The sequence below is a fragment of the Neofelis nebulosa genome, chromosome 14 (genome assembly GCF_028018385.1).
Source record: "Neofelis nebulosa isolate mNeoNeb1 chromosome 14, mNeoNeb1.pri, whole genome shotgun sequence".
Classification (NCBI taxonomy): Eukaryota; Metazoa; Chordata; class Mammalia; order Carnivora; family Felidae; genus Neofelis; species Neofelis nebulosa.
Genome location: NC_080795.1, coordinates 11,831,486 through 11,856,712, shown reverse-complemented (window position 1 = coordinate 11,856,712; position 25,227 = coordinate 11,831,486). Strand labels below are relative to the sequence as shown.

General features: G+C 39.8%; 1 protein-coding gene across 2 annotated transcripts in view; it reads right to left on the bottom strand.

The window, feature by feature from the left end:
- Nucleotides 1–25,227, bottom strand: part of RAB2A (RAB2A, member RAS oncogene family) — an 85,898-nt gene that overhangs the window by 33,316 nt on the left and 27,355 nt on the right. For both annotated transcript variants that reach the window (XM_058699656.1, XM_058699657.1), the window contains exons 2-3: nt 20,706–20,777; nt 10,359–10,426 (exon numbers count right to left, since the gene is read on the bottom strand). In XM_058699656.1, the coding sequence (XP_058555639.1) occupies nt 10,359–10,426; nt 20,706–20,777 (140 nt within the window). The remainder of the gene's footprint in view (nt 1–10,358; nt 10,427–20,705; nt 20,778–25,227) is intronic.

Below are 25,227 nucleotides of genomic sequence, written 5' to 3'. Positions count from 1 at the left end.
ACTGCAGTGAGCTTTCAACAGTCATCAGATGGAATTCTTTGAGCAATCATTTTATTATGAAAAACAGAAAATGGTTCTGAATTTAATTTATATAATTTTTTTCTCCACACTTAATCAATTTCCTCTGTATTTGATATATAATGCTTGTCAAAAAGCAACAGGATGTAAAAGTCTTCTTTTATCCACTTGTGAAAACAGACTTCAGAGATTATGCGAAATTAGCTAATTTCTCTCTTTTCCAGGTGGCACTAAGGCTGGTGAGGGATACACGGATTGCCTCAGGGTTTAAAAGTGAGACAGGTCTTATCAAAAATACTCACACAGTTTTAATCACTTTTCTACCTTTAAGAAAAGATACGTATGTAAAGTAAGTAAACACAAAGCCAGTTTTCACAATGTTTTATATTCAAAATCTACTAACCTGAAAAATATTCATGTTTGTATTCTGAGTTCTTACCTTCCAATCTAACTACTAAATCCTTCCAACCCTCAGAATTCACACAGCTCAAGTTCTGCCTTGTTCTAATACTCAACACCGTCATTCCTTGTCTTCTTGGCCCTCCCACTATACCCGTCCCCTCCGGTGCTCCCCCCGAGACGGTGCGCCCAGCGTCTAGAACCGGGTCTGGCACACAGGCATGCAGAGAAAGCCTCTCAAATGAAAGAATGAATCCTAATGTCTTAATCAAGTACACAAAATAGTCATTACTCCATTCCACCTAAATAAGAGGACACTGGTAAATCCTAACATGCTAACATTCAGTAAAAATAACTTTCCCTATGTGAAAACTAAAAATGAGACCCTCCCTTGGTAACTTGCAAACAATTCTGGCACTTTTAGAATGATGTCTTCTGCTAACCTGAATACGGAGAACATAAAAGACAAATAGCCAACTCAGTTCATATAGTTTGAGGTTAAAACATTAGATGATACTAGCTGGAAGCATGAAATTCATTAAAATTGTTTTCATGTAATTTATTGAGATGTATCTTTCCAAAGAAGTCCTTTCAAATCCAAGTTCCAAATGTAAGCACTGTGGGAATTTTTTTCAACTGCTTATTAGTGTGGGAAAACTAAGGACTACATTTTTAAGAGAGTCATTCACTATGAATTATATATACCAACACAGGAGTCTTGGTAAATAATACAAAAAAAAAAAGATTTTTAGTAAAAGGGAAAACAGATTTTTAAAAAGAAGAAAAACAAATCTATACACCATTTCCATTCTTCCCGTATTGTTTTACCAAAAACAAATGTTCCAGTATGGAATTTTGTACACGATGCATCATTTTACACTGAATCCATTCGATCTGGTTTTGCCTACCATTACAAATTAAACAGAAACTCGAGCAAATAAAAAGCCAAACATCCCCAGTGAGGACTATGAACATAACTATACATCTTAAAATCTAGATTACTTTATAATAAGCAAAGATCAGTATTCAGAATAGTTCTGAATTCTTGAGACCTGACTGGTAAGAAAGACATCCTACACACTGGTCTAGTGTGTTAATGGCATTGATGGCCTTGAAATAAATCTTGCCCAATAAAGTTTTTTTTTACTATGGCGTCCTTAACTATTCACAAAATGTTTTAACATTTAACAACTACCTGCATAAAGCTAGCCCAATGGTTAATTACCTTGAACATATTAAGGCAAAGTAATCTAGTTTTTAAAAAATACATTAAGAGGGGCACCTGGGTGGCTCAGCTGGGTAAGCATCTGACTCTTGATTTCGGCTCGGGTCATGATGTCAAGGTTCGTGGGTTTGAGCCCCATATCGGGTCCTGCACCGACAGCGTGGAGCCTGCTTGGGATTTTCTCACTCCCTCTCTCTCTGCCCCTCCCCTGCTCACGTGTTCTCTCTCTCAGTAAATAAGTTAACATTAAAAAAATAAAAATAATTAATATAACCTGACCAAATGATGATCAACCTATAATGTTTCACACAAAAATGAATGTCAACTTAGGAAATATACATGTTATTTTGATCCTCTTCAATATAAGGTGTTGGCATCAAGAAATTTTAGAAGATTGAAACTGAATAGCATTTAGCATTATTTGTAGAGGGACTCCTAATAGTAGCTGAAGGTTTTAAAAAAACAAAAAGCATTTAATGAAACTGGAAATTGGACGATTGACTAAGTGAACAGCACCAAAAAAACCTGGTTAGAGCGGCCATAAGTTTATCAGCTCCCAATATAGCTGTTTGAGTTCTGTAAAAAATCAGCAAGATGCCCAGATATGCAAAAAAGAACCGAGCAAGCCAGCCTTGCCAGATAATGGGAGGTGCTCATTTTCAGTGATGCTTAGTACAAAACAGTCACAGGGCGTCTGTGAAAAAGAATCTTTACAGACCTTTGTTTTCCATGTGAGGATTGCTAAATCAAATAAACTTGATTCTTTAGCCCATTCATTCATTCACGTGTTAATTTTAAGTGCAGTCTCCCCGCAGTGTGGGGTGCAAACTCATGACCCCAAGATCAAGAGTTGCATGTTCTACCAACTGAACCAGCCAGGTGCCCACAGCCCATACCTTTAAAACCGACTTCGGTTGGCAGATAAATATCCCCCAAATTGGCTTCTCCATGTGCCTGTCTGTCGCTAACAATTTTTGTGGTAACCAGGCTGGGAACTTAACTCCTCCTCCTCTCTTGTTACCTCTAGAACATACAACTTTACACACATTAAGCTACTGCTCAAAAATTCCTAACCGCCCTGAATTTAAGTCTTGATCTCTTGGGAATCTGATCTGTCTCTCTAGAATTGTATCTTCTTATTTGATAAAAGTCTTGTTCATACAGCCAACTTTTCTTCCTACTGATACTCTGCCTATCTCCTGAACATTCCTGCCTTTGTGCCTGTGTAACTCTGCCTGAAGAACTGCTTTCCTCCACCTCTCCAATTTCCATTTCCTCTGAGGACCCGTTCAAGCCCCCTGATTCTCTCACAAAGCTAGGAAGCTAGTCTACCACAGCCCGTAGTTATCTAGTTCTCCTCACACACCCAAGAGCACGTCCATGTGATCATTTGGTTCTAGTATTACCGATTATATAAAAGGTACACACTGTTCAAATGCTGGTCTTGTTTCCTCTTTAGTTCTCCTTGAGGGATAGCCTAACTCAGAACACTGAAGTATATATATGGCAGGCTCTCAAATTATGTTATCTTGATTGATCCCAAAGGGCTGATAAAGTTAGAAAAATAAGATTTGTGACAATCAGTATTATAGTAATACCTCTGTTCCCTGTTAGTCATTTGTCTAACAATCCCAGCTATATAGAACCCAGCCAAGCACCAAAAAAGAAGAAAAAAAGGATTTCTAAGTAACCAAGTTAAGTTGTCCAGGCCCAAGAATGAAATCTCAGGTACTTGACTAACAGACTCAACCTAAAAATCTAGACCTGTGATCAAGGAACTGCTCTCATTAAGGAAAAAGATTTTGAAATCTACATGCATGACCAGACTTCTGTTTTGGATGACAGTAATATTAGGAAAAATCCAAGTGATTTTTAGGCTGCCTCAGTCGCCACAGCAAGGACACAGAAAAAGTCAACCTGCACTATTTAAAGCTTTTTAAGGGAGTTTCCTACAGAAACCAAAGTAGATCATCTTGAGAAGAGAAACATGGTTGTGAATATCTACGTTACATTCTTTTAAAAAATTAAGAATATTTACTTTAAAAAAGAGAGAGGATTTCAGACTCTCTTAACACCGCCACTTAAGAGAAACTGGAGACCGCAGATGGGAGGTAAATAGGAGAGGAGAATGAACGTCTAAGGTATCTTCCTGTCCCTGTAGTTGTTCAAGAGAAGGTTGATGACAACTGCTGAAGGGGACAAAAGCCTCCCCACTCCCGGGGTGGGTGGGATGGGAGCAGAGAGGAGGGGCAGAGGCAGGACTGTGTCCCAGTGCTTGGTTCCAGGCCCTTTGCTTGGTCCCATTGAATTCTGGTCATCCATCCTTACCGCGGCACTGAGCTATAAAAAACACCCATTGTTTTTGGTAAGAAGTTGAGTTACAAATGGACACATTTTTACAAAGGACCAAAAAATGCCTGTGAGGTGCTAAAAAGGTACTTTTTAGCATGTAGGCACATGACTTCGCACATTTACCAATAATACTAGTTCCAATGTATTGTTTGATGTATAAAATATCTGTAAACTTAAAGTATTTTGAGGGACGCTGAGAAGAAACCTAGACTTAAAACATTTATGCTACAAATTTGGGGGGAGAGAATTAAATTTTTTTTGGATATACCGGAAAAGGTAAATGAATAAAGAAGATGTGGTATACATATACAATGGAATACTACTTAGTGATCAAAAAGAATGAAATCTTGCCATCTGCAAGATTTAGATTCCATCCAACATGGACAGAACTAGAGTGTATTATGCTAAGTGAAATAAGTCAGAGAAAAACAGATATCATATAATTGCACTCACATGTGGAATTTAAAAAACAAAACAGATGACCATACGAGAAGGGAAGGAAAAATAGGATAAAAACAGAGAAGGAGGCAAACCATAAGAGACTCTGAAATACAAAGAACAAACTGAGGGTTGCTGGAGGGGAGGTGGGGAGGGAGATGGGTTAAATGGGTGATGGGCATTGAGGGCACTTGTTGGGATGAGCACTGGGTGTTATATGGAAGTGATGAATCATTAAATTTTACTCCTGAACCAATACTACACTGCAGGTTAATTAACTTGAATTGAAGATAAATAAATTTAATTAAAAAAAACACTACTTTGATACATTTTCCACCTATCAGACTGCAAAAAAGGACACCCAATATTCTGGCGGCTCACTGTTGACAAGGCTGTGGGAAAACAGCACTTGGTTTTCAGTGGACGCGCAGAGTGGAAGAATCATGGGTTAATCTCCAGCAAGACCTCCTATGCATTTATTCTGTGCCTAAACAATCCCACTTATAGGAACCTACCCCAAAGACATACTGGGTGAAATGCAAGTTAGAGGAAACAAAACAACTTCAGAAGGTCAATGGGGCTGGGGTGGGGACTGTTTTAGATTAAAAGAGTCACGACAATCAAATGCAAGGGAGATCTTGATTGAACCATGGAATTTTTTTAAGTGAAAGTACATTTTTTTTTTTTAATGTTTATTCATATTTGAGAGACAGAGAGAGACAGAGCATGAGCGAGGAAGGGGCAGAGAGAGAGGGGGACACAGAATCCGAAGCAGACTCCAGGCTCCGAGCCGTCAGCACAGAGCCCGACGCGGGGCTCGAACTCACAAACTGCGAGATCATGACCTGAGCCGAAGTCGGGCGCTGAACCGACTGAGCCACCCAGGTGCCCCTAAGTGAAAGTACATTTTGAGCACAACAGGAAATTTGAACACTGGGAATAGGAGACTTGTATAGAAGGCAATTTTAGTGTCTTCGTTAAATATCTGTGATGGGATAATGGTATTGCGTTTAGGGGGGAGCATATCCTTAGAGGATGTGTGCCGAGGTATGAAGGACGACGTCTGCAACTCTGAAATAGTTCAGAAGAGAACACGGTAAAAGGGACAAGGATGGAGGCTAGACTGCTATGAATGCATACAGTTTCACGTTCTGCACTGTGGAAACATCTGATGTTTCGTCATATAAAAAAATAAGAAATGAGAAATCCCTAAAACTTGAAAACAAACAAACAAATGAACCTAACTATATCGAGTTGGTGGCACAACTGACTCAGATGAGAACTGTTCCAGGTTAGGTTAAAACAGCACTTTCATTTGATGCCTCCAGGGGTACATGTACGCGAAGGGAAAAAGAAATGCAATAAAATCTTAAACTACAAAAAGAAAAGAAAAGAAAAGAAAAGAAAAGAAAAGAAAAGAAAAGGAAAGGAAAGGAAAGGAAGAAAGAAAGAAAGGAAAATGTGACAAAAAGCATAAAGAAGAGTAAGAACACAAAACAAAGTGGGTAAAAGCTGGATGAGGGCGTGAGAGCGAGAGTGGACTTCTTAACGTCCTCCTTCCATCAGTCACGGAATAAGAACTGGGTACAATTTGTTTTCTTTGATTTACCCTGACAGAGACTAAGAATATCACATAGTCGACTTCTGATAAAAGAAAAAAAAAATTTGCACAGGGTCCAAGGAAAGTGCTTTAAGGGAGGGACTGTTACACTGTTACCACTGCTTCCAGCAAGCCCTCCAGGGACTATCTGCTGGCAACTATACTTACTATTTTCAAAAAGGAAAAAAAAAAAAAAAAAAAAAGCGAAGACGGTGGATGTGGAAGTTCTGGGAGAAAACTTATTTTGTGTGAATGGAAATGGATATACAATGGATGACAAACATCCTAAGATACTGAGTCACTGGGGAAAAAAAAATCACTTCTTTAAGGCTGATGAAACAAATAATAACATTTGGCATATTTTTCCCTGAAGGCTCTAGGATGGTTTTGTAAATGTTCTGAGCCAGGAATAGACACGATCCTTGCTACTAAAAATGTAGTTTCCTATCCAAATGTATAAGCACGCTGCAAAACATTAACGATAAGGAAACCATGTTCCATTCAGATATAAAACTAAGCGTGGAAAGAACCATAATGTGTGTAACAGAGCATCTATTAAAACAGTTTTGGAAGTTAGGTACGAAAGTAAGATGAAAACCTCTAAGGCAGAGATTCAAGAGGCAACTTTCAAAAGTAGTAAGTTAACAAGAGCTACCTTATGACCGAGCAATTGTACTACTAGGTATTTATCCAAAGGATACAAAAATGCTGTTTCGAAGGGGCATGTGCACCCCAATGTTTATAGCAGCACTACCGACAATAGCCAAAGCATGGAAAGAGCCCCAATGTCCATCGATGAATGGGTAAAGAAGATGTGGTGTTTATGGGTAAAGAAGATGTGGTGTGTGTACACACACACACACACACACACACACACACACACACACACTGGAATATTATTCACTGATCAAAAAGAATGAAATCTTGCCATTTGCAAAAATGTGGATGGAACTAGAGTGTATTATGCTAAGCGAAAAAGTCAGAGAAAGACAAGCATATATGACTTCACTCCTATGTGGAATTTAAGAAACAAAACATGAACATGAGGGAAGGGAAGCAAAAATAATACAAAAATAGAGCAGGAGACAAACCATAAATACTCTTAAATACAGAGAACAAACTGAGGGCTGCTGGCAGGGTGTTGGGTGGGGGGATGGGGTAAATAGGTGATGGGCATTAAGGAGGGCACTTGTAGGGATGAGCATTGGGTGTTACATAAGTGATGAATCATTAAATTCTGTTCCTGAAATCATTATTACACTATATGTTAACTAACTTGGATTTAAATATATACATAAAAAAAGTAGTAAGTTTTGTGAACACTCTTTAAAATCTGAGACAGGCTACTGGTGCCTAGCACCTGCCATGCGGGAGTCCTGGAATTCTTTTCTGGGAGTCATGATGTCTTCAATGGTACCAGTCTCTCCGTTTTAGATAGAGGAAAGAAGACTATCTCTCTGCCTTTCTAGAGGAAGTATGAACAAGGTGTTGTTGTTTTTCTAATTCTCTTTCATGCTGTCTAAAATAAGCAATTATGACGGCAATTATTAAATAACCACAAGAACCTGGAGCTCAATACATAACACAACAGATTTCTTCTGACAGATCACTGAAATGTAAAATAATCAACTCATAAGCAAGGGGGGAAAAGACAGGACTAGTTAACCTACAACAGAAACAACTGGGGAATGAATGACTTGTTCAAGGTTCAAAAACTGGAGGGCAGGGAATTATTTAAGAGAATACCTCAAGGACAGAAGGACAACCGGATAAATGAGAATAAACCACAACAAGGTGCTTTGTGTCTATGTCACATAATTTTCACTCTGAAATTAACCTTCCCTATGGAACTATGTACTTTAGTAATAACGTCTCTTGAATGCATCCAATGATCCTACAGACTGTTTAGAATGAGATTCTTTACTTACTCATTCAATAAAATTTACCAAACATCAGCCAGTACACTATGAATGCAAGATACAAAGTTGAGTAGGATACAGAGGGTCCTTTCCCTCATGATTATTATGAGGCTGGTGAACAAACAACTATGATAACAACAGGAGCAGAAATATACATAAATTATGGGGAGAATCAGCTATCTCATGGGTGTCACATAGGCTCCAGAATTCACATCTGAGCTGGTCTTAAATGGAAAACGGGGGGAACGTACTTCAAGCACAGCAAGTATTCATGCAAAGTGCAAGGTATGAAAGGCATATTTATTACAGAAGAGCAAGTAGTTTGGTTCACACAACCCTACACGGCAGGATGTGTCCTGCACGAGTTTATTAGCTAAGAAAGCAAGCTAGCTTACATAAAACCACCCACTTCTGAAAAAGAAGAATAAACTCTTTTAACACAGGAGAGAATACTTCCTTTCGGCTGGAGAGCATTAATTTTAAATCTCTAGGAAGGAAGGGACTTTGCATATTTCATTTTTCTCTTTTCCAAGCAGTTCTGAAATCATGTCACCCAAGAGAATATAAATCAAAAAAGTTATGAGACACTACAGGCTTGGGGTGGGGGAGGGGAATGCTAAGAAATAGTAAAAGCATAAATCTTCACTTAAAAAGAAGAGATAAGAAACCACAAGAACCTGGAGTTCAATATATAACTCTGGAACAGAGCAAGATAGAGATTTAGGGGTTTCCATCTCAGGGATTTACTATGTGATACATAGGAAGTATCAGGAAACCTAGGTGTCACAACAGCCTGCAGCAACTGGCTGGGTCTTCTTGTGAGATATTCTCCAATCTGTGAGACCGAGTATCCTCCAAGGTTCCTTTCTTCAATAATTATTATAGGTGACAGCTAAGAAACTAAGACTGAGCGACAAGAGAAAAAACGGACAGGGGAATACAATGATAAAATTCCCCATCTTTTAAATTTCATTTACTAGTTTAGAGAATTTCCTTTGTCATAACAGGTGACCTTTTGGGTTTTCTCAATTAGGGTTCTGTAAAGAATGAACTCCTAATTGCCCTACGGCAGTGGTTCTCCAAGTGTGATCCCAGGACTCCCGGGAGTCCCTAACCCTTTAAGGGTCCATGAGGTTCTCCATTTCCCAACTACTTATTTGTGTGAGGTTGCATTTTCTTTTCTTTTTTTTAATGTCTATTTATTTCTGAGAGAGAGCGCATGCTGGGGGAGGGGGTTGGGGGGGGCGGGGACAGAGCATCCTAGTCAGGCTCTGCACTGACCGCTCTATGTGGAGTTCTAGCTCATGGACCATGACATCATACCTGAGCCGAAGTTGGACGCTTAACCGACTAACCCACCCAGGCACCCCGAGGTTATATTTTCTTCATATACTCCAACTAAACAATACACATTAGACCTTATGCAGAAGCAGGTATGAGAATTCAAGCTGTTTTCTATTAAGCAGACAGTGAAGAGGTTTTTCAAAACGTAACAAAATGACACTCTTCGCACTAGAAAAATAAAGTTTTTGTTTTGGAAAACCAGTCAATTCTCATAAAAATTGCTTTGTTGATCCTAACACATAAGAAGTTTATTATACTTATCTTCAAGTGAATTACTAATTGGGTATTTATAAGTTTCTCAGTTTTGTAATGTAAATATTGATAGCTATAAGGCACATAAGCAAAGGCTCTTTGGGGTCCTCATTAATTTTTAAAAGTATAAAGAAAGGGATTCTGAGACCAAAAAGTTTGAGAACCGTTACCTTAAGGTATCCATTGTATGTAACAAAGTAACTTCTCTATTATACACTTAAGTCGGGAGGAAAGAGAAAACAGTATCCTGTTGTGCGGTTTAGATCACAAACTGGTACTAAAAACTCTATAGCACAGCATGGAACAGACACTCGGTGAACATAAATGGGAAGGAGAATTAGGGCTGGGAGCAAGGCTGCTTCAAGTGGTTGGGACTAAATCAAACTTTTATTTTTTATGTTTTAAACCAAACTTTTAAAATTAATAAGCGGTCAGATCAAGTGATTCTACCATGTTTACATTCATATTTTATTTCATAGGTGTACTTTAGATATGCTGCTTTATTTTCTTTAAAACAGTTTCTGGAGCATTTCCATTTAGACCACACGGCATGAGCATGTGTTCAGACACGTTCACCTACACCCAAGGCCTGTGATACACCTGTTGAAAACACTGCATAAGAAAACCTAATCTTTTCTGGCACCACATTTCATCTCACGGCTATGTGGATGCTGGTGCCTAACAAATCATAATAGGCATAAAACGACATTAAAACAAAACAAAACAAAACAAAACAAAACAAAACAAAACAGACACTGTACTTTCATAGAACAACTTTACTGAGGGCATACAATGTATTTGCTATACTTACCGTATCCCATATCTGAAGTTTTATCTGTTTTCCATCAATAGTTATCATTCGAGCACCAAACTCTACACCTGAACAGACAAAAAAATGATTTGTTACACAAACTAGTGGGACTATATTTCACATTTAAGGATTTTTTAAAAAAAGGATGTTTATTTCCAGGACATACTATCCCAGATGATACATAGATGAACTTTACCAAATATGGCCCCTACCCTGAGAAAACAAATAAACTGAGGCAGAGGTGCTAAAAGGTGTAAGTTAAAGACACAATTAAAATACTAAGATATTCAAGTCTAGTAGAGTTAGAAAACAAACTGTCGTTTTCATAGGTTCCATAATATAAAAAAACTAGAAATGAGATCCAAGAACCGTAATTATTAGTAACAATATTAAAATTCCTTGAAAACTATTAATATGGTATAAAAATCACCAAAGGGATAGAGGCACTTCAACATCATAGCTTTGGTTCCCAGCATGGGTTATCAACTAGTAAAGAACTCTCCTAATCCCACTACAGATAATCACTGTTTAAACACACTTCGAGATGTTGCTCTAAGTGAAGATACACACAGAAGTGTATGTACACTCTATACAGATGGGGGCACATAAATGCCGCTCTGCAATTTGCTTCTCAGACAATAACAAACATTACTCCGTATCACAAATCTCATTACAGATCAATCAGTCAATAAACTATGCCATTACTTTTGGTGACTGCGTGTGTGTGTGTGTGTGTGTGTGTGTGTGTGTGTACACACACTTTACTAAGTTGGTAAGCTGGTTACAAATACAGGTCAATGCCGAATTTTCACTAAGTAGCTAAAACTGAAATGAACTTTCTACATACATCTTTCACTAAGGATTATGACTAAAGGCAAATTATATGAAATAGAATTGCAGGTCAAAGGGAGTACAACCTTTTTTTTTTTAAACATTTTTTTTAACGTTTATTTTTGAGAGACAGAGACAGAGCATGAGCAGGGGAGGGGCAGAGAGAGAGGGAGACACAGAATCTGAAGCAGGCTCCAGGCTCCGAGCTGTCAGCACAGAGCCCGATGTGGGGCTCGAACTCACAAACCATGAACTCTCAACCTGAGCTGAAGTCGGCCGCTTAACCGACCGTGCCACTCAGGTGATCCTAGGAGTACAAACTTTCTTAACACAAGTTAACTACTCTGGCTTTTCTCCTTCATTTATCTTTTTTTTCCCTCCTCCCCCCTTATCATCTTTTTTTGAAAGTACTCAGTCTGGGTGGCTCAGCTGGTTAAGCAGCCAAGTCTTGATTTCGGCTAATGTCATGAATTCACAGTTTGCGGGATCGAGCCCCACGCTGTCAGTGCTTGGGATCCTCTCTCTCCCTCTCTCTCTGCCCCTCCACCACTCACATTCTCTCTCACTCAAAATAAATTAAAAAAAAATTTTTTTTTAAACATAGGAGGAAAAAAAAGGGATAATTTCAGAGCAGCAAACAGCTGTGAAGGAGACTCTGAAAGAAGTCTATCACTTCTATTACACTGAGTCGTTACTGCTTGGAGTGCGCTCCATCTGTATTTAGATCAGAGTCAGGGTGAAGGGAAGACACACATGGTCCTCAGAAACCAGATGTCAACTTGGCAGAAGAACAGCTTCTAGTTGCCCAGGGGAGGGCATAATGCCCAGTGTCAGAATTCCATTTCAGCAGCTCCTGTAACTCCCCCGACCATGACCAGCAAGATGGGACAGACAGGTAATTTGTTCTTTCGTGATTTGTAACTCGGTGAAGTTTTTACTCTACATCTTAACAATGATTCTATCCTGGGGGCAGAGTCAATACCAGGAAATTAATGGTACATTTCTCAGACTCCGAAATAAAGAAGAGTTAGAGAGACTCAGGAGTCATGATGCACTAGAATGAAAAATGCAAAACTGCAAAATTCTGCCACACAACCATTTTTTATACCTGCCAATCTACATATTAATTACCAGTATATACATATATAAATCTAAAAATATACATACATACATACATATTCCCACGTACTCTGTGCCACAGGGTGGGAGACACACAAAACAACCGCCCACCAGCTTACCATTAACATGAAAATGGGAGTAGCTGAAGGGAGAAACCAGCGGCTAAATATTATACAAGTGCTCTTTGAAGTATCCGGTATTTAAAAGGAATGTACTAATGTACAATATTCTATGTAGCTAGATACTTAACAAAGTGGAAGCTTTTTCATGAATCTATTGTTTCGTTTCTAGCCACAAACTAGAGAGAGAATGCCTACTTTTCCTTCCATCATCACAGATGGGCTTTTCACCTCAATCTAAAAATGCTGCATCACTCACTGGGATTAAAGATTTCTTCAATCTAATGCATAATGTCAAATTGGACAAAAAACAACTACAAACTAGAAACAGACCCTTGACTCGTGTTGGATGGGCAAGGCCCAGGGACTGACATCTTGGGCAGAGGGACACAGATCTGAAGAATGACTGGCATCCACTGTGTCCTGGCAGATGAGAGGCTAAGGACACCTGTGCTGCGGGACTGCTGCTATGGTTCCCGCTTCCTGACTCCGAAGATGCTTCATTCCTGCCCATTCCCAAGTGTGAGTCTTTACTCTCCTGAGGGTTCCACGTAAAATTCCAGGAATTCTAACATATCCCCTTTTGCTTTACCTGGCCACACTTGGGTTTTGATACATTTATCTCTTTAGTCAAAGTAAGCAAAGAAGGGTTGTTGAAGCTTGAAGTCTTTTAAACAAAGATTTTGCCTGTAAAAATATATCCAATTTTATTATTTATTTATTTATTTATTTATTAAGTTTTATTTATTTTTGAGGGAGAGACAGACACACACACACACACACACACACACACACACACACACAGCGTGAGTCAGGGAGGGGCAGAGAGAAAGGGATACACAGAATCCGAAGCAGGTTCCAGACTCTGAGCTGTCAGCACAGAGCCCTATGTGGGGCTTGAACTCACAGACCAAGAAGAGATCATGACCTGAGCCGAAGTTGGATGCTTAACCGACTGAGCCACTCAGGCACCCCAAAATATATCCAATTTTAAAGATGTTAAATGAAAATCGTATCATATGAAAATCAGGATTTGTTTCTAAAGCAGGGAAATGTCATAATAAAATTGATGTTTTAATACTATTTATCAATAGGGTCAGGATACAGAATTTAAAAACAAGAGGTAAAGAACTAACTAGTTCTTTTTTTTTTAAATTTTTTTTTTTTCAACGTTTTTTATTTATTTTGGGGACAGAGAGAGACAGAGCATGAACGGGGGAGGGGCAGAGAGAGAGGGAGACACAGAATCGGAAACAGGCTCCAGGCTCCGAGCCATCAGCCCAGAGCCTGACGCGGGGCTCGAACTCACGGACCGCGAGATCGTGACCTGGCTGAAGTCGGACGCTTAACCGACTGCGCCACCCAGGCGCCCCAAGAACTAACTAGTTCTTAACAAGACTACTGTATTATCCAGGAATGAGATAAAGAATGATGGCAGGAAGAAAAATACATCTTTTTTAAAATTTTATTTTAGAGACAGAGTGAGTGTGCGAATGAGGGAGAGGGGAAGAGGGAAAGAGAGAACCTTAAGCAGGCTCCATGCTCAGTGCAAAATCTGATGAGGGGCTCGATCCCATGACCCTGGGATCATGACCTGAGCTGAAATCAAGAGTTGGATGCTCAACTGACTGAGCCACCCTGGAGCCCCTTTTTTATTTTTTTTATTTTCTGAAAAATACACATCTTAAAGGAAAAACTGACAAGCACTGATTACTGAAAAACTGTGATTTGTTTTCCTATCAAATGAAACAAAAACAGAATCTGATTTCAGTTTCAGAACTGTAACTCCTTCTCATTTACCTACTTGTAACTGGGCTCAATGTAGTCTGTTGTGGCAAAAGAAAATACTGAAACTTAAGTGCACTATAAGACTCAGTAACAAAAGCTGAAAACCTTATTTCTCTTCTGGGTTATTAAAAATTTTCAATCTTTTTTCGTAAGTGTATATGGGTGTGTGTGTTTGTGTGTGTGTGTGTGTGTGTGTGTGTGTGTATTTATATATATGCTTAAGAACTCAATTTAGACACACTTTCCTATCTTTTTTTCAAGGGATAAACCATCATCCCCTATGCCCTTGAGGTTCTCTTCTCAGATGCATTTTCAATTAACAGCCAATCTGGCTGCCAGAGAGATGGTCTGTGGAGCCAAATGCAAGAAGGCCTCATTTACCTGATGTTGTTAGGGAGCGATGCTTATTTTTTCAGTTATGTTATTCACTTGCAACCTTCCAAAACAAAATAGTCTGAATGTAAATAGATACTTTTTAACTGCCTCTAGATCATTATCATCCTTGCGTAGTAAGAAATGTGAAGCCTTGCAAAAAGAAAAAGAAAAGAAAAGAAAAGAAAAGAAAAGAAAAGAAAAGAAAAGAAAAGAAGAAAAAAGAAAAAAAGAAAAGAATGTGAAGCCTTGCAGGGACACCATTTATTGAGCATTCAAAGATCGATGTCTACTAATTGTGGGACTGTGTGCAAAATGTTAAATCTCTTCTGCGTCAGTTTCCTTATCTGTAAAATGATATTAATAAAACCCATCTCATAAGATTTTTTTCAAGATTAAAGGGTTACTACACACAAAACAAGAGCCGGGCTTGGCATACAGTAAGTACTCAGTATGTGTGAGCTATAATTATTATTCCCTACTCTACACCAAAATTTCTATACCACCACTCACATAACTAATGATGCCAAGCCGTTTGAGAAAGGGCCACTTGTCAGAGCCAAGTGACCATGGGGCTGTCACAGCAGAGAGCAGAGCCACAACAGCAGAACACAGGGACCTGTGCTGGGACCTAGACATTGTGGAGGTTCAAAACAGAGACTTGTGGGAAGAAAGCTTTATGTCCCTAGTTCTAGAAACAAGGGAAAAACTAGATTATTGAAGAGTAACTTCCTTAACTTTCCATGAAAAAATGAATAGCACCTTTAAGGTAAACCACTAGAAGTTTCCAAATGCAGAGAAAAAGATCATCATGCCCTCAACTTGTAAATCATTCCAGAGATTTTGGTCATAAATTACACAAACAAAACAAAAAGGTGCAAATATTAGACAAGGAAAAATTTATGACTTACAGATAGGCCAGTCTGGGCCAGTCTACCCAGAGCATGCAAAATAATTAATTTCACAAAAGTAATGGTGAAAAAAAAAACAAACCTATCCACAATAGTAACAAAATAAACTTAAAAAAAAGCACAAGGCCTATAAGAAGAAAATTATAAAACTTTACTGAAGAGCATTTAAAAAGCTGGGGGGAAACGGGGCACCTGGGTGGCTTGGCTCAGTCAGTTAAGTGTCTGACTCTTGGTTTTGGTTCAGGTAACAAAACCCATGGTTTCATGGGTTCGAACCCTGAGAGTCGGGCTCTGCGCGCTCTGCGCACTGGCCATGAGGAGCCTGCTTGGGATTCTCTCTCCGGCTCCCTCTGCCCTTTCCCCTCTTGTGCTCTGTTTCTTTCAAAATAAATAAACTTAAAAAAAAAATAAAAACAATGATCAAGAAAACTTCAAAAAGGAAAAATGTCAATCACATATTAATTATACTACAAAGTTACTATAAGTATCAGTAGTATATTTTCTCATGAAATAGAGAAAAACAGAAACAAAACAAAAACCCAAAACGTAAATGGAATAGATTTGAGAGTCCTCAAACAGACTTGCTTACCTATGGAGACTTAGCATATGACAAAGGTGATGGTTCAAGCAGGAAAGAAAGATGGATTATTTAATTAATGGGTGTGGGGCTACACGTTATATACGGATTAAAGAAAATCACATACGTGGCCATACACCAGACAGGGTATGAATTTACAGTATTAGAAAAGTACTTAAGGCAACAGGAAGTAATTTTTGTACTGGGCAGCCTTCCTTAGTGAGGCCTGGAAGCCAAAAAGAAAACCATCAACAGATTTGACAAAAAAAACCCCACAACAATAAACCAGTAATAGAAGGGGCAAAGATAAAAACAGGTAATTCAAAGAGAAAAGACACAGAAGTGGATCTTAAACCTATGAAAAACGCTCAGCCTCACTAAAAATTAGAGAGCAGGAAAGTAAAATAATCACTATTCTCTGCCCATTTCACGAAGAGCAAAAACACGACTAAGCCACAGCGGAGGGAAGGCCCAGGAGAAACGGGCACTTCAGTAGCCACCGGTGGAGGGAATGCACATCAGAACAGCTTTGTGTGTGTGTTTGTGAATACATTTAAAACCCTAAAAGGCTACAAACACATCAGTGGTTGCTGGAGGGCCAAAGGAAAATTATATAGGGAATTTAACTTTCTCTGGAGTTTTCTACAATGTTTTCTTAATAAGCACACCCTGTCAAGGAAATACATTTTACTATTCCAGTAACATAGACTCTGAGATCTAAACTCGATGTTCACAGAGTGCTTTTAAGCTATCTCCCTAGTTCTTGGCAATGTTATCTCAGAAAAGTGAACCCCAATTAAATGAGGGGTATTTGTAACTGATCTGTGGGAAGCCTGACACAAGAAATGATGCTTCAATTCTACAACCTTTACCCCCAAAGGACACTTTCACTCCTCAGTCATTTCTTATAGGACAGCTGCTTTAAGGATGTGGGGGAGTTAGGCAGGAAGGTGGCACAACATATGCCTAGCCTCTATATCACTGTTTGTTGAACTGTCCATTAATAGATAATGAAATAAATGTAGTGGGCATCAGTGGGCTATAACTAGAATTATTTCTACACAATATAATTGAACAGCATTAATCAAATGTATGCATCAAGCACTGTAATGTGAAATGTTTTTGAAACTTTCTCCCCAGAGAGATAGTATATTAATTTAGAAAACATTTACAGAGTCTTTTTATGTACCAGGCACTGGAGATACAGCAATGAACAAAACTGATAACAGTGCTGTCACGAACTTTACTTTTATCCTGGTGGGAGACAACATTCACTTATAATCACCTGTATAAAAAGTTAAGGAGAAAAATAAATCTAGGCAAGAGGATGGGTATGGCGGGGGGGGGGGGGCGCTATGTGTGTCCACGTGCACTTGTAAAGGCCTAGGAGGGAAAAAATCAGGAGCTATTTGGAACACGTTAAGTTTGAGATGCCTAACAGACATCTAAGAAAGGAGATGTTGAGTAAGCAGCCGGATATGTGCACGTGGGGAGAAGAGAGCCTCATTGGAGTGAGTTCCAAAAAGAAGGAGGGGAAGAGAAAAACCAGAGACAGAAATTACGAACAGTCCTATCTGAGGACTTTTGCCAAAAGGAAACAGAAGGATTGAAAGCTGGAAGAGATAACAGTCATGAAAAATGACAATCAAATGGGGAAAAATGAGTGACATTCGGGAAAAAAAGAACTGCTGAAGCAGTGTTCTTGAGCGGGCCTTGGCTAGCAACTTGGAGTTCATCCACAATAGCGAGGAGAGGGCTGAGTTCATGGGCACAGCGCAGGTAGGTGGGTCTGTGTGGTGATGGAAACCTGTGAAAATGCTCCCGTTCGCCTCTGAAATTTTCTGAAATAGAGACCAAGGCTATCACATGAGAATGAAGACAGGAAAGGTGGTGCCTGATTACAGAGCAAGAAGGTGTAACACAGTTGTACAGCGAAGTGGAGGTGTGACACAGTTGTATAGCGAAGTGGAGAATGAATGGATTGGAAGCAAAGTGTAACCGTCAAGTGGTTAGACGTTAGTGTCCAAGAAACTAATGAAACTAGTTAGCCGGGATCTGTGTTTTTCAACCAGCAGGATGGAGTAGATAGTTAGGGTTGACCTATGGGTTAGCCACAAAAGTGTGACGAAGCAAGAGAGGGGGCAGGAGTTGAGTGCGCACGCCGGGGTGATGAAAACGACAATTATAATGGTTAGAATTAAAGCTGGGCAAGGAGGAAAGCAGGACCACAAGAGGGGTGAGAGTACAAAGACAGCAGGACCAACGGATTATAGAACTGATGGGACAAATAAATCATTAGTGTTAGCAACTAGAGGGCGTGAGTTGGAAGGATGGGAGGACAACCAACCAGATGCATGACACTGAGATTCTGGAAGTGGTTCCAGGTACCGGTAATGACCAGGTCCTGGGTGTGACTATGGGAGTGGGTAGCTGAAGTAGAGAGGAAGCAAGGACGGAGAGGCCAGGATGTGTGTGGGGGTGCACTCGCCATGTACGGACAGGTCAACTGGTTTACAAAACTGGTAAAAACCACTGCTCCAATGCTTCTCAAGCTTTTCACATGAGTCACTGGGAGATCCTGTTCAAATGCAGAATTTGACTCAGTAGACTCTTTAACAAGCTCCCAGAGAATAAAGATGCTGCTGGTCCAGTATAACAGCACTTAAATACACCCAACGTTCTACTCTGGACCTTCAGTGTAATTATATCCGCGAAGCTATCTGTAAATTGCCTCTTTGATTACTATTGTTAACAATTCTCACTGAGATAGTCAAGGGGTAATGAGGAGTATTTTACGGACTCATCCTTGTCTTTTATTTCCTCTGTTCCATCATTTAATACTTGGTCATGACCTGACCTTAGCGTTCTCACCTTCTTCTATTCATCAGGCAAAGTATGCAGCAGAATCAAGATACTGTCTTACTCACATCTATTGCAGCAAACATTCCAATGTTCCTTGAAAACAAATACATGCTAATGACCAGAAAAATAAACTGTCCGGATGGGTGTGGTAAGGTAGAGCAGTCAGAGTGGAACCAGAAAAACAGAAACCATATTTAAATATTTAAAACAGAGGCAATTTAATGTAGGGAGTTAGTTACAGGAAAGAAAAAGCTGAGAAGCTCAAAGAAGGGATGGTGAAGAAGCGGAGAGACTGGCACCAGCCAGAAAGTGCTGCCATCTCTAGGCTGGGGGGGACACAGAGAGAAACCAGGGTTAGCAGAGCTCAGGAGACAGACCATCAGCGGGCGTGTCACCACCAGGGGTGGGGCTGGAGTCTTACGAGGACGAGACAGAAAAGGAGTCCCTTGGCTTCCCTTGTGCTTTTAGCTTCCTACCTCCTGGAGGGAAGCCACTGGTACAGCTGCCTGAGTTGCAGTCTTCCAAACAGCTCCCTTTGGTCCAACCCCTTCTCTCTCCACAAGTATAGCCCATGCCGCTTTCTGAAAGTAGGCTCAGGCCCAGCCTCTCCATCAGATGTGCCATAACACCTTAGAAATTTCTATGAAAGCTTCAATGAGGAAAGGAAGACACTTTTGTTTAATTTCCTACGCTAAAAACCACTGTGTGGTTAGTTGTGTCAGGACTGAATCAGGCTTAAGACACCGCTACCGAGGTTCAGACTTACTGGGCAAAGAGAAGATCGTACACAAAACTGAGCTCACCGAAGTTAACCACGAAATGGGGACCAGCATGAAACAACAGTACCTGTCTCACCCTTCATTACTGTATATACTTAAAATGGAATTAAATGAAATCAATTAAAATGGAATCGGAGTATTCTGACAGGATAGCCACCTGGGAAAAGATTTCAAGGTATCTACAAAATACATGTGGCTTGATTGAAAACTATTAATTTATCTAATAATTTGATTAACAAACTCTGTTTGATTTGGTATTTTAAAAATACACAGGACATGAGACTCAACTTGCTTAATGGTGATCTAATGATACCTGTGAAAAATAAGCAGTCACTGGCTGAGAAGATACACCAACCTATTAGTTGTAAAATCTAAGTAGATTTCAGTCTAACAGTTACCGGTAACAGTCTCATTTACTCTTTGCAACTTAGGACACTAAAACTGCCTCCTGGCAGTTTTTCTCGATTAATAATTACTATATAAGTAAACCGAGAGCATGTATCATGCTGCCAGGCACTGTTCCAATGTTTCACATCTATTAACTCATTTACTGCCCACAGTAACTTTGTAAGATTGGTACCACTCTTATTCTCATTTTACAGATAAAAGAATCTGCGGCATGGAGTGGTAAGGTGGATTACCCAGCTAGTTAGTGGCACAGCCTTGATTTGAACTCTGGCAAGCTGGTCCAGTCTCTGCTCTTACCCCTGTGCTCTCTTGTTTTGCAATCATTTGCTTCATCATTAAATACAATCAAAATCTTAAATACGTCTTCTTGCTGTTTTCTGACCATTTTTATAAAGTTGGATGATATTACTTTCACTATACTTGTATTTTTTTTGAGTGATGAAACTAACCTCTGTACAGCAACAAATCTAGTGTCACTGATTCTTTCTGACTCGTCACTAATAGAATGGATCCTCTCTAGCACATTCCATTTCCACTACCCAAAAATTTTTAATGTTTCTCATTTCTTGTAGAACACTTACCGATAGTAAGGTCATGCACTGGCTGAAACCTCTTGTCTGTAAACTGTAGCAATAAGCATGATTTACCAACACCTGAAAGTTAAAAAAAAAATCATGAGACAAAACTCACAGAAATTAAGAAACACTTTACAAAAGCACACAGAAAAGAGGCAGCCAGGGTTTCTGGTGCTCTGTGAACAATCAGAATTTCTCGGTGTTATAATTTCTTGGGAAATTACGGGATTGATGATTTATTTGAGAGAGAGAGAGAGAGAGAGAGAGAGAGGGAAAGAAATATCTTAAGCAGGCTCCATGCAGTGTGCAGCCACGTCAGACTTGATCCCAGAACCCTGGGATCATGAGTTGAGAAGCTTAACCACCCAGGCCACCCAGGCGCCCAGGGATTGATGATTTAGGTGGAAGGTGTTAATCAATCCCAAACACCTTCTCATCCTTTGTTATTCATTTGATATTCTAATCTGAAAGATAAGTGGCAGGAACTCCTTCCTACAAGACACCTAGCTGGTCCCCCTAGTAGCCTCTTTCTACCACAGTACTCCAGCCATTAAGGGTTCCTGCACTTTGTTTTTCCTGTCGCAGTGAAAATATGTAAAAACAAAAGTAATCTCTTTTTGTAGTTTATCTTACTTACCTACGAACAAACTAGCAGTTAAGTGCTGGAATCTACTTCGGTCTATTTTCTGGCTAATTCATTTCAGGATCGACTAATCTGAATTGTGTCCCTTCAGAGGCACCTGGGTGGCTCAGTCGGTTGAGCGTCCGACTTTGGCTCAGGACATGATCTCACAGCTCATGGGTTCGAGCCCTGCGTCAGGCTCTGTGCTGACAGCTTGCTCAGAGCCTGGAGCCTGCTTCGGATTCTGTGTCTCCTTCTCTCTCTGCCCCTCCCCGGCTCACGCTTTGTCTCACTCTGTTTCTCAAAAATAAATAAATGTAAAAAAAAAAAAAAAAAAAAATTGAATTGGTCCCTTCCCTCTACTACCAAATTTCACTTCACTAAGGTCATCAATAACTTCCTCAGCCCTAAATTAAAGACAAATTATCTGTATTCATCCTACCTGTCCTATGAGAACTGGTTTACTGAACACCACACCATTTTCCTACTCGTTTTCAGGCCCTTTTCTTCATATATGCCTCCGACTGCCTCCTTGAGAGCACCCTGCACTTGGTTCACCCTTTCACTCAAAAGGCTCTACTGGATGCTAACTGTGCTCTGCACTTGGGACTTGAAGACACAATCCTGTGGAATGCTTCCTTCGAGTACGGGTAGAGAAAATAAACAGAATGAATGCCAAATAATCTATATGCACTGCAATTTAGAATTATAAATATTGCCTTTTGAAAGAAGAGAGTACTGTGAGGAAGAGTAAGAAGATACTTAATCTAGACTGAAGGGCTGGAGAAGGTCTTTCTGGAGAAGTGACACTTGAACCAAGATGTTCAATGTCTTCTAGATTATAAACTCAATGCAAGAAGGATGATGAATATCTTGCTGTCTTATGCCAGAGATAAGGCCATTAAACGATTCTGGTGAACAACTGGCCCTAGTGTCACATGTCACAAAGATTGTCAAAATGCCCAATAAACAAATCAAAGAAATTTGTGTGTGTGTGTATGGTTATGTTTTGGGAAATACTTTATTTGTTCAATGTTTTTGGAATGTTTTAACCAAAAATAAACTGGAATTTCAAAACATCTGACCTGAGTTTTCTTCTCTTTTCTTTGATCTATGATTTCTTTTTTTACATTACAAAAGGTGTAAAGCCAAACTCATTTTAGCAGATTTCTAGCTTCTTTGAAAAGCCTTTCAGGTCTGCGACAGAAAGGAAAATTATTATTTTTTAGGTGTCAAAGTACAAAATAAGTGAACATTCGTGATATGAATCTTCAGGGTTATTATTATTTTCTAAGATTCAGAAAAAAAAAAATTAAGTACAATCTATACCCCAACATGGGACTCGAACTCATGACCTCAAGATAGTCACATGCTCTACTGACTGGGCCAGCCAGGCACCCTGAGGGGACTTGTTTGTTTGTTTTTTAAAAATATTTTTCAGGGCAGTTATTTTGTTCCACAGCAAAACTGAGCAGAAAGGACAGCCAGTTCCCATATATTCCCTGCCCCCACAGGAGCACAGCCTCTTCCACCATCACCATCTGCACCAGAACTGGAACTCTGACTACAATCCATGAACCCGCAATGACACGTCGTCATCGCTCAAAGTCCATGGTTTACGTTAGGGTTCGCTGTGGCGTTTGCCTATTCTATGGGTTTTGACCAACGCGTAATGTGTTCCCCGTCATGGTATCATACGGAAGAGTGTCACTGACCTAAAAATTCCCTATGCTCTCGGTCCCTCTCTCACCCCTAACCCCTGGCAAGTGCTGATCTTTTTACTGTCTCCACAATTTTGCCTTTTTCAGAATGCCATATAGCTAGAATCAGCCTTTTCAGACTGGCTTCTCTCACTCGGCAATATGCATTTAAGATTCTTGTGTCTTCTCTTCATTTCTGTTTTTTAATAGCCCACATTTTCCCATACAGAAAAAATACGTAATTAATTAAACATCACAGATTTTATTACTGGGAGACCTCAAGAATCACCTAACAGTCTGGTAAGCATGTAAGTGTTACAAGAGCCTGAAAACCGTTTCTTACCGCACAACGGGAGGTACTGTTTTAGTACCCCTAACACCACTTACTCTGACCAGGTGCAACTTACGGACAGAGTAAGGCTTGCTCTTTGGTTCTTCATTTAAAGACTCTGTACTTTCTTCAGGTAACCACAGTACTTTTCAAGTTAAGAGGGTTTTGGTAATTTGCATACTCTGCAGGACATCCTTTATTTAATATTTGTCCTCTTTATGATATAAAATTGGCAAAAAGCTCTAGCGTTTCTTTCACCAATTTTCCAGAGTCTCTCTTAATCCTTGATATTCAGAAAGTTCTTTAAAAGCATCCTCCCTATCCTTTCAGCTGTCTGTCAGTCTAAATGTCAGATCCCATTCATCACTGGCAAAAACGTGCTCCGACATTTTTACATACTTGATGAAATTCTATATATTTTGTGCAATCTGTAACTGATTTATCTTTCATTTTCATGGAAAATAATAGTCAAATATGTTGATTTTCCTGGAGGGAGACACTTACAAAAAATAACTGAGGAATAGTTTAAGTGGCCAACGAATATTTTCATGTTATTATAACTGTATTATCAAGAACTTTGAAATATTTAAAAATTATGATTCCCAACAACAGATAAACTTGTACAGAGCCTCCCTCACGCCAGATATTGTTCTAAGCAATTTCCATATGTCAGCTCATTTAATGCTAAGAACAGCATTGCATAGGGGTTAGATTTCTGACTCCAAAGCCACACCACACTCCTTGGGTTCCAATCCTAGCCTCGCTAATCACTATCAACAGAACCTCAAGTGAGTCACCTTCTCAGTGCCTCACTTTCCTAATGTGTAAAAAGGAGGACAATAATAGTACCTATCTCATATGTTTATTGGAAGTATTAAATGAGTTCACGCATTAAGTGCTTACCACAGTGTCGGGCACATAGTAAAATTCAAAAAAGAACTCAACACATGTTTGTTACCGTTACTACTACCACTATCATTTATTACTCTCTGTGTACTTTAAGCTCCCTAAAAGCATGAAGCACCTTTTATTCATTGTCAGTTTGACCACATGTACTTCCAACGATTTTCCAAAATTCAACCTTGCTAGAAATACTTGGATACGTACTATGTTCTGAGGTTAAGCAACTGGAATGTATCAGTCAACAATAAGATAAAGGCCCTGACCTTCTGGAGAAGAGATCATGAACAAACTTTTTAATTCTTTTAAGTGTGTGTGTGCACATTTGCACGTATGTGTGTATAGTGGGGGAAGAGGGGAGTGTGACAGACGGACGGACGGACGAAGACGTGGTAGTGCAGAGTGTTACTTGGTATGGTACAGAGAAAAAGCAGAGCAGGGGCGGCTGGGCGGCTCAGTCGGTTAAGCCTCCGACTTCGGCTCAGGTCATGCTCTCGTGGTTTGTGAGTTCGAGCCCTGTGTCGGGCTCTATGCTCACAGCCCGGAGCCTAGAGCCTGCTTTGGATTCTGTGTCTCCTGTCTCTCCATCTCTCGATAATAAATAAACGTTTAAAAAAAAAAAAAAAAAGGGAAAAAAAAGAAAAAGCAAAGATACGCAATGCTGGGGGGAAGGAAAAAGAGTGTGGTGTTTAAATGAGGTGGCTGCTCACTGAGAAGGTGAGGTTTAATTAACAACTTGAGGAGAGGAGGAAGCAGGCAGGTGGATTACTGAGAGAAGAACACTTTAGGCTAAGGAAACGGCTAGAGGAAACGCTGTCCGTGGGATGCGTGGGAGAAACTGCGATGAGGCCAAATATGGCTGCAGCTCAGAAGGCAGGGGAGAGTCCTGTCCCTAAGAGCAGAGGTTGCAGGCATCATAGGCGCCTGGCCACACAGACCCCACAGGACTTTTAACATTTACTCGTGATAAAATGG